The sequence below is a fragment of the Periophthalmus magnuspinnatus genome, chromosome 3 (assembly GCF_009829125.3).
Source record: "Periophthalmus magnuspinnatus isolate fPerMag1 chromosome 3, fPerMag1.2.pri, whole genome shotgun sequence".
NCBI lineage: Eukaryota > Metazoa > Chordata > Actinopteri > Gobiiformes > Gobiidae > Periophthalmus > Periophthalmus magnuspinnatus.
Genome location: NC_047128.1, coordinates 14123532 through 14136546, shown reverse-complemented (window position 1 = coordinate 14136546; position 13015 = coordinate 14123532). Strand labels below are relative to the sequence as shown.

General features: G+C 42.1%; 1 protein-coding gene across 1 annotated transcript; it reads right to left on the bottom strand.

Annotated features, from left to right (window-relative positions):
* Positions 1–1272: 1272 nt before the first annotated feature.
* LOC117393813 (receptor for retinol uptake stra6-like) lies at positions 1273–11150 on the bottom strand. The gene is made up of 17 exons (XM_033991822.2): positions 11035–11150; positions 9464–9530; positions 8797–8882; positions 8212–8351; positions 7904–8070; positions 7370–7477; positions 7237–7301; positions 6564–6643; positions 6189–6250; positions 5950–6112; positions 5680–5755; positions 5396–5529; positions 4786–4903; positions 4206–4307; positions 3961–4124; positions 2349–2486; positions 1273–1541 (listed from the first exon to the last, which is right to left on the bottom strand). The coding sequence occupies exons 1-17, from the start codon at positions 11130–11132 to the stop codon at positions 1273–1275; spliced, it is 2037 nt and encodes a 678-aa protein (XP_033847713.1). The 5' UTR covers positions 11133–11150.
* Positions 11151–13015: the final 1865 nt, after the last annotated feature.

The following is a 13015-nucleotide window of genomic DNA, read 5'->3' as shown; positions in this document are numbered from 1 at the left end:
AGCTAAACCAGGTCTAAAGTGGATACTGTACATGGTTGGCACTGTAGTTCTAAACAATAAAAGGAGGACAAAAAAGGGGAACAAATGATCTCTAAATGCGGCCAACCTACAAACTGAAGAGCTATCTAAATCCCACCTGAAGGAGCTTGAGAAACACTGACCTAAACTGTTCTTCCTTTGGGTCAAAATGTGAAGATATGAACAGACTTTGAGTCATGATCCATCATCGATCGTTATTGGTATATAATTAATGAACTGTATAGACTGCAGACTTCTCCATTAAAAGTTCTAAGCTTGACCTCAATTAAAATATAATAAAGATATAATACCTCGTGAGGGAAATTCATTCTCTGCATTTGGCCCATCTTTCAACCAGCGTCTTTGCATTTGACCCATCCTTCAGTGTCTCTGAGTTAAATCTGTCATGCTACTAAAATACCTTCACAGGACTTTGGTTTGAATCATTAGCATCATAATCCCAACCATTATGGTATAGAAGATATTTCCTCATGTAGTCTGCACTGAAATGAATCATGGCCTATGTAGTTCCGTGTTTATTAGCTGTTGCTACAATAAAACAAAGCATTTAAGCAAAATTAGCTTGTAATTGGATATATTGTGATGGCCCATTACTGTGAGATTTTTGACGATACGATATCACAATATTTCAGTTATTGTTACATCCTAGTCAGCACTACCTTAGCTGAAGAATGTTACATATTGGGCATATACAAATATCATCAGGATGTTCATTGAGACGAGGCCAAGGGTTTGCAGCACTGTCGACAAAGCAACTTTGATGATGTAAATATAAAACAAATTTTTTTTACATTTAGCTACTTAACTATTTTTCTGTGCTATGTTATTCCATATATCTTGCTTCATATTTTTGATGTCTTCAGTTTTTATATAAAATGCAGAAAGTAGTAAAAACATTTAATTAGAGAGTGTGTCTAAACATTTGACTGGTAAAGTAGGTAAAATGCAAACTCCACACAGAAAGGTCCCACACTGCCTGGGAGCACTAGTTTTAATTTTCCAGTCAAGTTTAAAAGTAAAGAATTAGTCTGTGTGCCATTCAAGAAACAAAATACGTTTTATTACACGCTGTTGATACAAAGAAAAAAACAGGAAATAAAATAGCAAAATCAGTATAATAATGTTGATTGTCTTATAATATTTTTTTTCTGAATTTTCTTAATTTTTTCAACCTCCTACCACAAAAAAACACACAAATCATATTGGATTATTGAATGAGATAGAGTTATATATCTACGATTCTTCGATTTTAACCTCAACTGCTAGCTCTAGCTCAGACTCCTTCTTGTCCTTTCTACTTCCTGCCTGGGACCTCCTGCTTCCTGTTTTGGTGGTGGGCGTGCCGTTAGCTGCGTTAGCCGGGTTAGCTTCGCTCGCCTGAGTTTGGAAGTGTTTCCTGGAGCCAAGCAGCGAAGGGTTATTGACCAGAGTGTAAACAAGCTGCCAACGTCTGCGGACTCTGCGACTGAGGACGGCGGCATTTGGACGGTTTTCCTGTAGACCTGAGAGAGAAACCAAGGATAAACCAGGATTAAAGCCAGACTAAACCAGGTCTAAACCAAGACATAACCTGGACTAAAGCAGGACTAAGCCAGGACTAAAATATGAATAAAACAAGACTAAACCAGGACTAAACCAGGACTAAACCTGGACTAAAGCAGGACTAAACCAGGACCAAAATAGGAATAAAACAGGACTAAACTAGGACTAAACCAGGACTGAACCTGGGATAAAACAGGACTAAACCAGGAATAAACCAGGGATAAAACAGGACTAAAACAGGACTAAAGCAAGACTAAGCCAGGACTAAACCAGGACTAAACCAGTTCTAAACCAGGGATAAAACAGGAGTAAAACAGGACTAAAGCAAGACTAAGCCAGGACTAAACCAGAACTAAAGTAGGAATAAAAAAGGACTAAAGCAAGACTAAACCAAGACTAAACCAGCACTAAAGTAGAAATAAAACAGGACTAAACCTGGACTAAACCAGGGATGATACAGGACTAATCCAGGACTAAACCAGGACTAAAACAGGACTAAACCAGGACTGAACGAGGGATAAAACAAGACTAAACCAGGACTAAATCAAGGATAAAACAGGACAGAACCAGGGCTAAACCAGGACTGAACCAGGGACAAACAAGAACTAAACCAAAACTAAACCAAGATTATTATGAAACAACTAAAATACGACTATACTTATATTAAACCAGGACTAAACCAGGTCTAAATTCAGTCTAAACTAGGTGCTAACCAGGACTAAACTAGGTCCAAACTAGGACTAAACCAGAAATAAACCAGGACTAACCTTCCTCGACCTGTTGGATCTTATGTGCAGCTCTCCCTCCCTCCATCATCAGGTCTAGCAGTATTCCACAGAAGGCCTTCATCACAGGGTGGGTTTGGCTCACCTCCACCGCCAGGAACTGGGTGTAGAACCGGTAAGCTGCCAGACAAAGGGAGGATTAGAACCGATAAGCTACTGGAGAGATTGAGGGGTTACACTGTGGTAGTGGGGGAATACTGAATATTGAGCTGAAGACAGGACATACACTCTCACACAGTTAGTTTACTCCCATCGTGCTCAACATAAACATATAGTGAGGTATTTACATCCAGCAGTGCAGCGCTATATCAAACTGTATTTTAATTTAATAATGCTATGGTAAATAACACGTGCCCACCAGTGGAGTGCAGACATATGGAATTCATGGGGGCTCACGAAGACAGATCCTCTTTATTATACACATACAAACACACACACACGCATACACACACACACTGGAAGACACTATAAAAACTGTCAACATCAGTGTTTGGCAAAGTAGCCAAGATGTTCAAACTAAGAAGATGGTGGTGGTAAAAATCCTCAAGGACCCCAGTGCCATGAAAGATGCCGCTAAAGATGTATCCATGCTGGAAGCTCTAAGCGTCCTGGACTCCCACACCCACAACCTGGTGAAATTCTTTGGCAGGTTCGAACACAGAGGCCTCACCTGTCTAGCCTTTGAAATGCTGTAGATGACTGTCTTTGACTCTCCAAAGCCAAGAATGGGAGCCTCATGCCCCAAGTGACATATGACCAATCGCAAAACAGCTCCTGGTGACTTTGGAAGGTCTAAAAGGTCTTTGCGTCATCCATACAGACCTGAAAATGGATAATATCACTCTAGTATCACTGGTACTCTTCTGAGGTCAGACCTGGCATGTGGGTTCAGCCCTGTGCATCCAGGTCACCAGACGTTGGCAACAAGTTTAACAAAGACATTTATGTCTTCATCTTGGGCTGCAACCTGGCCTTCCTTTACCTGGGGTACATTTTATTCCCCATCGCCTGCAACGGTCAGATGGTCCGTGAATGGTCGAGTTTCTAGGATATCCACCTGAATACCTACTGGCAAATGGAGTCTACACCAAGCTCTATTTTAAGGAAGTGGCGGATGAAATATGGTCGACAGCGTGGACTTTTCAAACACCAGAGGACTGTGAGGAGGTAGGGAAGACCAAAATGTAAGAGTACAATGGCTATGCGAACTGAAGTCTCTGGATGACCTGGTGGACACCTTTCCCAAAAGGATGGATGCAGAGTACAAGGACAGGAAAGCTCTGGTGTATAAATTATTATTTCTTGTCGAACATAAAATCGACTATTAAAAACAAACACTGCCAAAACTGGCTCCAGGCTGCAACCACTTTGTGTCTTATTAGCATGTTGCAAAAATACTTACAAATGTGAACGGCAGACAGACAGAGGAAAAAATATTCAGCACTAAAACCTTCTAAAACATCAATGTGGTGCTGTTCTTTTGCTCTTTAGTGAGAGTACGCCATGGGGAGTACACACTGAACCAATGGGAGCATGCTCCATTATGGCTGACATCACATTTCTATTTACAGTCAGTGCTTGGGGGTGAGAGTACCTGGGTCGTAGTCCTGGGAGGAGCGGTGCAAGAGACTCAGGTCAGTGCGTCCCATGTGGATCAGGTTATACACGGCAGAGATCAGAATCCTCCACATAGCCACCAGCAGGCCAATCACTGAGTTTACCAAGAACAGGAGATACGTCAGGAGGAACAGGGAGTCCCTATGGAGACAGGAACCAGGACTAAACCAGGACTGAACCAGGACTAAACCAGGACTGAACCAAGACTGAACTTTGTCATACCTGTTGTTGATGTCTGTGGTTCCAGCCTCTTTCTTGACAAACATAAATTTTGCTGTGACGTGTTGAAGAATCGTGACAAGGATCAGGGTCACCCACGCTGACCTGAGAAAGGAAAGGTCCAGATGACATCACAACGTTTAAAATGTCTTTAGTTTTAAGTGAGCTAGGGACAGACACACAGAGAGTGCACTCTAGTCATGGGGGGTCAGGGGTCATGAGAGGTCATGGGGTCACAGGGGTCATGAGGGTCATGGGGGTGTTGAGTCCGGTGACCAGGCACGCCCATATGGCGTTTACTCAGGGTGGGACAGACTGGCACTGCTGCCACAGCAGAACAGCAGCCTTTATAAAGTCTGTTAGACCAAACAGACCACATGCTCTATAAAACTCCACTCATGAACATTATTATTCTATTAGTAGCAGTATAGGTTTTTTTAAATTGCATTATTAGTGTAATAATATTCAATATTTAATATTTGGCTCTTCCAAGACATAACAAATTTTGTGAATGCCAAAAATGTTGTTGAGAAGGCCTAAAGTAGAAATGTATTCGCATTCGAATGCTTTATGAAGCACAGACCAGGTCTGAGCAGCCTCTTGGAACACGAGCAGGTTCCTCCCGTAGAACACTGGGACGATGACGAGGAAGACAAGGAAGAGGAAGCAGATGAAGAACACCACTGTCTGGAGTACCATGCCTGCACAAAGACCAACATTGTGTAACATGCTTTAACTTATAATTTTGTGTCCATGACAACGCTTTTCTACAAAACCTCAATGACTCAAGTATCTTTTGCAAATGCAGAACAAGATCAGAAGTGGTAAATTTTTACTGTATTGATTTGGAGTTTAAGGGTTGTATAATATAACTATATAACTATATTGTATAAATAACTTACTTCAGTATAACATGCAGAAATCAAAAATATGAAATAACGCTTAGGCAGACTTGTTCTAGGCAGATAATAAAGAGATAACCAGAAGTTTGCAGGTTCAATCCCATATATATGCCATTGTGTCTTTAGGCAAGACACTTCATCCACCTATGCGTGAATGTGGTGTGTGAGTGACTGAGTGAGGTGGTGGTGAGAACAGATGATAATCCAAATTGCGTTCATGATGTTTCTTACGGATTGTTTTCAAGTAAAAAGGACGTTCCTCTCACTTTCTCTCTCTGTGCACTTCCTTACCCAGACTGTAGAGGGCAGCCTGGTAGCCCACCAGTCCCATCCAGCAGACCACGCCCCCTCGGCTCGGCTCCAGAGCTTTGTGTTTGCTGTAGATTTGACACACATCTCCTCTGTACAAGGCTCGAAGGTTAGACCTAAATATACAGAAACATATATACAGAAGAGAGGCAGGTGAGAGACAGGGCATCTGGCACGTCTCCTCTATACAAGTTTGACAGGTGTTTGACAGGTGTTTGACAGGTGTTTGACAGGTGTGTTAGGTGTGTGAGGTGCATGGGACAGACCTGTGCTGGATCATGGACTTCATGAGCATGAGCAGACTGACTACGATGGACAGAGTCATAGCACACAGGTAACATACTGGAACAGACAGAAGAGAGAGGGAGGAGAGGAGGGGAGGGAGAGGAAGAGTAACAAAGAGTTGGAGAGAAAGAAAGATGAAGAGAGTGGAGGGAAGAGAGAGGGGGGCAGAACATATTAAACATCAAACACAGGCACTTGCACATATGCCATATTGGACCTGTATACTCTGACATATTGGACTTGGTCTGTACCTTCCAGGAGCCATGTGTAGTAAACCAGGATGTTGACTGTCTCCTGTCGATCTTCAGACAGAACAATTCCGAATCCCATCATGAGGTAGAACATGTTCTCGTCGATCCCAGAGCGCACAATGTGGAGCGTGGGAACGACCAGGATGATCAGGAGGAGCGAAGTCTGTGGAGAGCGAAACCGAGTTTAATATAAGTCACAAGATGAATCCACCTGAGGGACTATACATGCTGATACTCACATGGTAAATACAGACAAAGGACACAAAAGCACCAATGGCCAACTTCAGAGGAAACCGGAACACTGTTTGGGAAAGAGATTTAAACATAAACAGGACCTTTAAACAGACATATTGTGCTTGTGTCTGCTCTCTCCTGCTGAAAGTGACGTTTGGGACATTCAAATAAATATGACAAGCTCACTGGTCCAAGTGCCATAGTAAAAGCCAGTTAAGTTAAATCTGTTAAATGCAGTTGACACATTTACCTTTGGCATTTACTATGGCTCAGACATGGACGATTGAGGGATTACATATACAGAGTAGTAGTATAGCAGTGTAGTAGTATAGTACAGTAGTTACAGGGTGGTGTGACACAGACTTGAGACCAGGACAGACCTTTCTCTGGGACATAGATGTAGCTTTTGGGCAGCTCCAGGATCCTCTGCATCAGCCCGGACTGATCCGACACAGACGAGCTACAGCAGAGAGGAGGAGAAATATAAAACATCACAACAGGATCTGAATGTGTGTTTTTTTAATTTTTTTTTTTTTTTTATCTCTGTTAACCTTACACATCACCATGTTACCTTTTATTGTTTTGATATGTTATAATGCTATATTTGCAGAGAACAACATATTAAAATGTTTAATAAGTTTCGTTTTTGACACTCTGAGTCCTCCCTCCCTGTTCTCCTCGCCCTAAGTCACTCCCCCCTCAGAGGGCTTTCACAACACAATCAGCGAGCATCCTTCTATTGAAACACATCACATCAGGTTTGTGAAGTTGTTGTGTACAGTTTTGTTTCATGCTTTTGTATATTTATGGAGAATTATCAGGTGGGAGCATTGGAGGATGTAAGATTGTGGGTGAAGCGTTGCACAGAAACTTACAGCTAACGGTAAGGAGGGTTTGAATAGGACCTGGGAGAGATCACTAGATTACTCAAACATGCATGGATGACATCTAAAGCCTCTTTGGGCATGTTTTTGATGGTATAAAGAACATGGTAGAAAGCTAAGAATAAATAGATTTTGCATAATACCTTAAATTATTTTAAAAATGACTCACCTAACTGAGGGCTTCTTCTTGAGCAGCTCCTTCACATACTCTGTGTAGTAGCTGCTGTCCAGGTCCTGACAGATACCAGAACAATATTTTTACATCTAGGTGAAATCTGATTATCTACAAAACCAGTTCTGACCTGATCATGCTCTGGTCCTTTGACGAAGAGCAGAACGAAGCGCATGCAGATGAAGAACAGACAGAGGAGCTGAGGCAAAGAGGCTAGGAGAGCATAGAACTTATACAACTGTGGAGACATATAACATTATCAAATTAAAATGATTAAGAAAAAATATAGACACAATACAATATCATTTTTTGCTGGTACTGCAGGAGTATAAACCAGGACTAAACCTGGTCTATGAGTTATCTCAGGGGCTTATAGGAGGACTAAGCACAACCGTGGAGTTTACATATTCTCCCTGTGTCAGGATGGGTTTCTTCTCAGCAATTGGAAAAATCCTTCAGCTAAGAGTGGAGATGGGTCCTACTGCTCATGTTTAACCCAAATGCACTGCAGGATGGGTCAAATGCAGAGGACAAATTTCCCTATACGGACCATAAAGTGTACCTTAAACCAGGACTAAACCCAGACTCTTTAGTACCTCAGAGGTCTAGAGCGGGACTAAACCAGTACATTGGGGTCTACAGCAGGTCTAAACCCGGTCTTTACCTCAGGGGTTTTGGGGCAGTCGATCTTCTGCCAGAGTAGCACTGAACTGTGACTGAAGGAGAGGACTGTCCCGAGGAGGTAACCTGTGCGGCGCTGCAGTGTGGAGCACACCAGCAGGGGGCAGTACAGCAGTGGATAGTAAAAGATGGAAACGATCTTCAGATACTCTAAGAGAGAGGTCAAAGGTCAGGGCTTTGAGATGAGGAGATGTGTACGTTTAAGGTAAGGGGGCATATGCCTTTCAGGTGAGAGAACGTGTACCTGTGAGGTGAGGGGGGCGTGTACCTTTGAGATGAGGGGGTGTGTACCTTTGAGATGAGGGGGCGTGTCCTTGTAGAAGGGCAGAGGGTCTGGGGCTATCACACTCACGGCCAGTTTACTGAAGACCAGACCAAACACAGCCAAAACCAGGGACTTGTCCTGAGTCTGGTCCAGGAAGTTCACTGGACTGAAAGGGGCAGTAGAGAAACAGGTGACACAGTGCAGACAGGTGTAGACAGGTGAGACAGGTGGTTATGTGACATGATAGTTTTCAGTGTGTATTAAAGGGCCTGTACCTGCTTTTTTCAATTTCAACAATGTGTGTCTTGTCCAGTATAGATATATTGTATAAGCAGCATAAGTCTGCTGTGTACTGTCTCCATCTGATTATAAAGCATTTTATTAGCATCACTGAATCGGGAAATGCATGGTTAGCATGCTAGTTGTTCTTAGCTTTACCGTGATGGCAAAACTCCACTCTGGTCTCTGAGAGCTGTGAAAAGTGCTAATAAACTCATTGTGGTGAATAATTAGGATGCTCTGAAGGCATAAGGTAAGTGAGGAGTTCTGTTTTTCATGTTCTTAAGACAGTAAAAATCAGGTACAGCGACCCATGCATGAGGTAAACAGACCTGAAGATAGAGGAGGCTCCTCGGGTGAAGCCCTCACACAGGCTGTTCTTTCTGCTCAAGAACGCTAGCACCAACAGTGCCGCCAACTGGAGACAGAGAGACATGGCGTAAGGCAGATGTGGGTGTTACCACCAGTGTGAGACACGAAAGAATAATATATGAAATTGTGAAGCTACTTTGTGTATGTGGAAAGTACTTTATACAAGATAACGATATAATATCAGTAGAAGACGTTAGAGGTATGGGGTAGAACAACAATTTCTGTCCTGTAAATTCATTTTAAATCTAATTAACTTAAAAGATTGAAATACCTTGTCCTGTTAACTTTGTGAAACTTTTGATAACATACGTGCCTAGCAGGGCTCACCCAGACATAATGAGTTGTAATGCACATCAGTAAGGGCCCCAAACAGTGGCTCTCTCTTCACTGTTGGGGTGTCCCATGGATCTATTAAAATATTAAAAATTGAGTGTCCTCGTGCAAGACAGCTCCCTATGTCTGTGTAAACTGGTATGTGTAAATGAGAATACAGAGAAAATATAAATTCTGCATTTGACCCATTCGATGTCCCAGGACTAATCCAGGTTTAAACTTTATTTTATGCAGGAAAGTATTTCATGTTTGTACTTGATATCAGAAGTGTCCTAACAACAGAGCAACACTCACCGAGAGCAAGAGGATCACGATGTGGAAGATTTTATCATCAGCCACTGGATCACAGGGAAGAATCACTCTGAAACAGACACAGCATATATGAGAACTAAACCAGGAATAAACCAGGACTAAAGCAGGTCTAAACCAGGTCTAAACTAGGACTGAACCAGGTCTAAACCAGGACTAAAGCAGGTCTAAACCAGGTCTAAACCAGGTCTAAACCAGGACTGAACCAGGTCTGAACCAGTTCTAAACCAGTTCTAAACCAGGACTACAGCAGGTCTAAACCAGGTCTAAACCAGGACTGAACCAGGTCTAAACCAGGACTAAAGCAGGTCTAAACCAGGACTGAACCAGGTCTAAACCAGGACTAAAGCAGGTCTAAACCAGGTCTAAACCAGGACTAAAGCAGGTCTAAACCAGGTCTAAACCAGGAGTAAACCAGGTCTAAACCAGGACTAAAGCGGGTCTAAACCAGGTCTAAACCAGGACTAAACCAGGTCTAAACCAGGACTGAACCAGGTCTAAACCAGGACCGAACCAGGTCTAAACCAGGTCTAACTAGAACTAAACCAGGTCTAAACCAGGTCTAAACCAGGACTAAACCAGTTCTAAAGCAGGTCTAACTAAAACTAAACCAGGTCTAAACAGGTCTTAACCAGGACTAAACCAGGTCTAAACAGGACTAAACCAGGACTAAACCAGGTCTAAACAGGTCTAAACCAGGACTAAACCAGGTCTAAACCAGGTCTAAACAGGTCTAAACAGGACTAAACCAGGACTAAACCAGGTCTAAACAGGACTAAACCAGGTCTAAACCAGGTCTAAACAGGTCTAAACCAGGTCTAAACCAGGTCTAAACAGGTCTAAACAGGACTAAACCAGGTCTAAACAGGTCTAAACCAGGTCTAAACCAGGTCTAAACAGGTCTAAACCAGGTCTAAACAGGACTAAACCAGGTCTAAACCAGGTCTAAACAGGTCTAAACAGGTCTAAACCAGGACTAAACCAGGTCTAAACCAGGTCTAAACAGGTCTAAACCAGGTCTAAACAGGTCTAAACAGGACTAAACCAGGTCTAAACCAGGTCTAAACAGGTCTAAACCAGGACTAAACCAGGTCTAAACCAGGTCTAAACAGGTCTAAACAGGTCTAAACAGGACTAAACCAGGACTAAACCAGGTCTAAACCAGGTCTAAGCAGGACTAAACCAGGTCTAAACCAGGTCTAAACAGGTCTAAACAGGACTAAACCAGGTCTAAACCACATCTAAACAGGTCTAAACCAGGACTAAACCAGGTCTAAACCAGGTCTAAACAGGACTAAACCAGGTCTAAACCAGGTCTAAACAGGACTAAACCAGGACTAGGACAGTAAATTTTAAAAGGTGCATTTTGTACTGTGACATTAAAGTTATCTATCTTGCATTTATATCATTACAAGCATTTTATTTTTCCTCCCATACTGTGGAACATTCCAGGCAAAAGTTACACAGTGCCTCTTTATTATGTTATACAAATATAATAAATAAATGTTTACTAAACTCTGTACTAACCCCAGACTATATAAACAGCTGAGACTCACTCTTTGGGGGGCTTGGTGGGCTCGGCGTTGGAGTACCAGTCTGGATACTCATAGTACGAATAGTCAAAGGGCTCCGACTGCTGTGCGGTCTGGTTCATCCTGGGTTCGGGTCTAGTCCTGGTTTAGATCTGGGTTTGGTCCTGGTAAAGGTTTCTGTTTGGTCCTGGTTTAGTTCTGATAAAATCCTGGTCCTGTGTGTTCCTTGTTTAATTCTTGACAGGTTTTTAATCCTCAGGGTTAGGGGTGTTAGCCTGGTTTAGTCCTAGTTTGGCCCTCCTGTAGTCTTGGTTTAGTTCTGGTAAGGTTTGGCTGTTGTCCTGTCCTGTTTAGTCTTGCTGTAGTCCTGGTTTAGTTCTGGTTTGGTCCTGTTGTAGTCCCGGTTCAGTTCTGGTTTGGTCCTCCTATAGTCCTGGTTTAGTTCTGGTTTGGTCCTGTTTTAGTCCCGGTTCAGTTCTGGTTTGGTCCTCCTATAGTCCTGGTTTAGTTCTGGTTTGGTCCTGTTGTAGTCCCGGTTCAGTTCTGGTTTGGTCCTCCTATAGTCCTGGTTTAGTTCTGGTTTGGTCCTGTTGTAGTCCTGGCTCAGTTATGGTTAGGTCCTACTGTAATCCTGGTTTAGTTTTACTATAGTCCTGGTTTAGTTCTGGTTAAGTCTTGCTGTAGTCCTGGTTTAGTTCTAATTAGGTCCAGAGAGAGTCCTGGACTGAGCTCTGAGTCAGACCGGTACATTCCTGTTTAAAGCTGATTAACTTGGGCTCAGGGTCTCACAAATTGCACAAACAAATTCTACATTCAAACGAAAATAAATGTGTGAGGGAATATTTTCACCTCTACTTTTTGAGGCTATAGTTAAAAATGATCTCACTTTTGTTTATTTATACAGACAGAGAAGATGCTGGGCCAGTTTTTGTTTCATATGGATAGACCCAGTAATTACAGAGATATTAACCATAAACCAGCTCAACACATCTGCAATCTCACATGAGAATTCTCAGAGGTGTTTAGTACTCAGTTGCATTTACTTGAGTAACTTTCCTTTTAAATTGTACTTTTTAGAGTAGAGCATACTTTTACTCCTACTAGTGATATTTTTATTGAAGTAACAGTACTCTTACTTGAGTAAAAGTTGTAGTTTCTCTTCCCTCTGTGATTAAATCTACTAGTGACAAACGCTTTATGTCAACAATATGAAATGATTTGCACATTTGTGTTTCTTGCAGCCCCTTTGTGCATTAATTAATGTTTTGTTTATTACATTAACTTAACATAAAATCAGATGTTACATCCCAACAATTCCTCTTTAAGTTATTCTCACCACTACTTTGTACTTCTACTTGAGTAATATTATTATGAAGTAATGTTACTCTTACTTGAGTGCAATTTTTGGCTACTCTGCACCTCTGAGAATTCTGGCCTGTTCTCCAGCTCAGTTTAAACGAACAGAGTTTTATAAATAAATGTGACGTAGGTTTAACTGTGGAGTGCTTCGTGTTGAGGATTATACACAGAGCTGCAGAGCGCGGCTGCTGTTTCTCAAATCTATAATCCCTTAAACCCCAAACAACAGGCCATTGTGTCAAATATGTGAGAGATCAGGAGTCTAACCCACAACCTCCTTACTGAGAGGAGGAGACAGGCTAACCACTCTGCCACAGTAACACAGGAAGGACATACACACTCCACTCAGTGATTCAAATATCACTGCCACCTGCTGGTATAAACTACTATTGCAACTTTTGACGACGTGGAAGAGAACGACCACTAGAGGGAGCCAACACTTGAGTGTTGGGGTTTAGCCTTCACATTGGCGATCTGATGAAACTTTGAATTCTAACATTTATAGTTGAACAATGATCATACGATGTTTTTGCATGTGTATGTTTTCTGCAACTGGAGCAAGATTGTCAAGTTGGGAAATATATTGAAGGAACTAAAAATCTCTTGTTCAACCTACTCCAAAGTGAAGTGATTCTAAGTTGTGCTT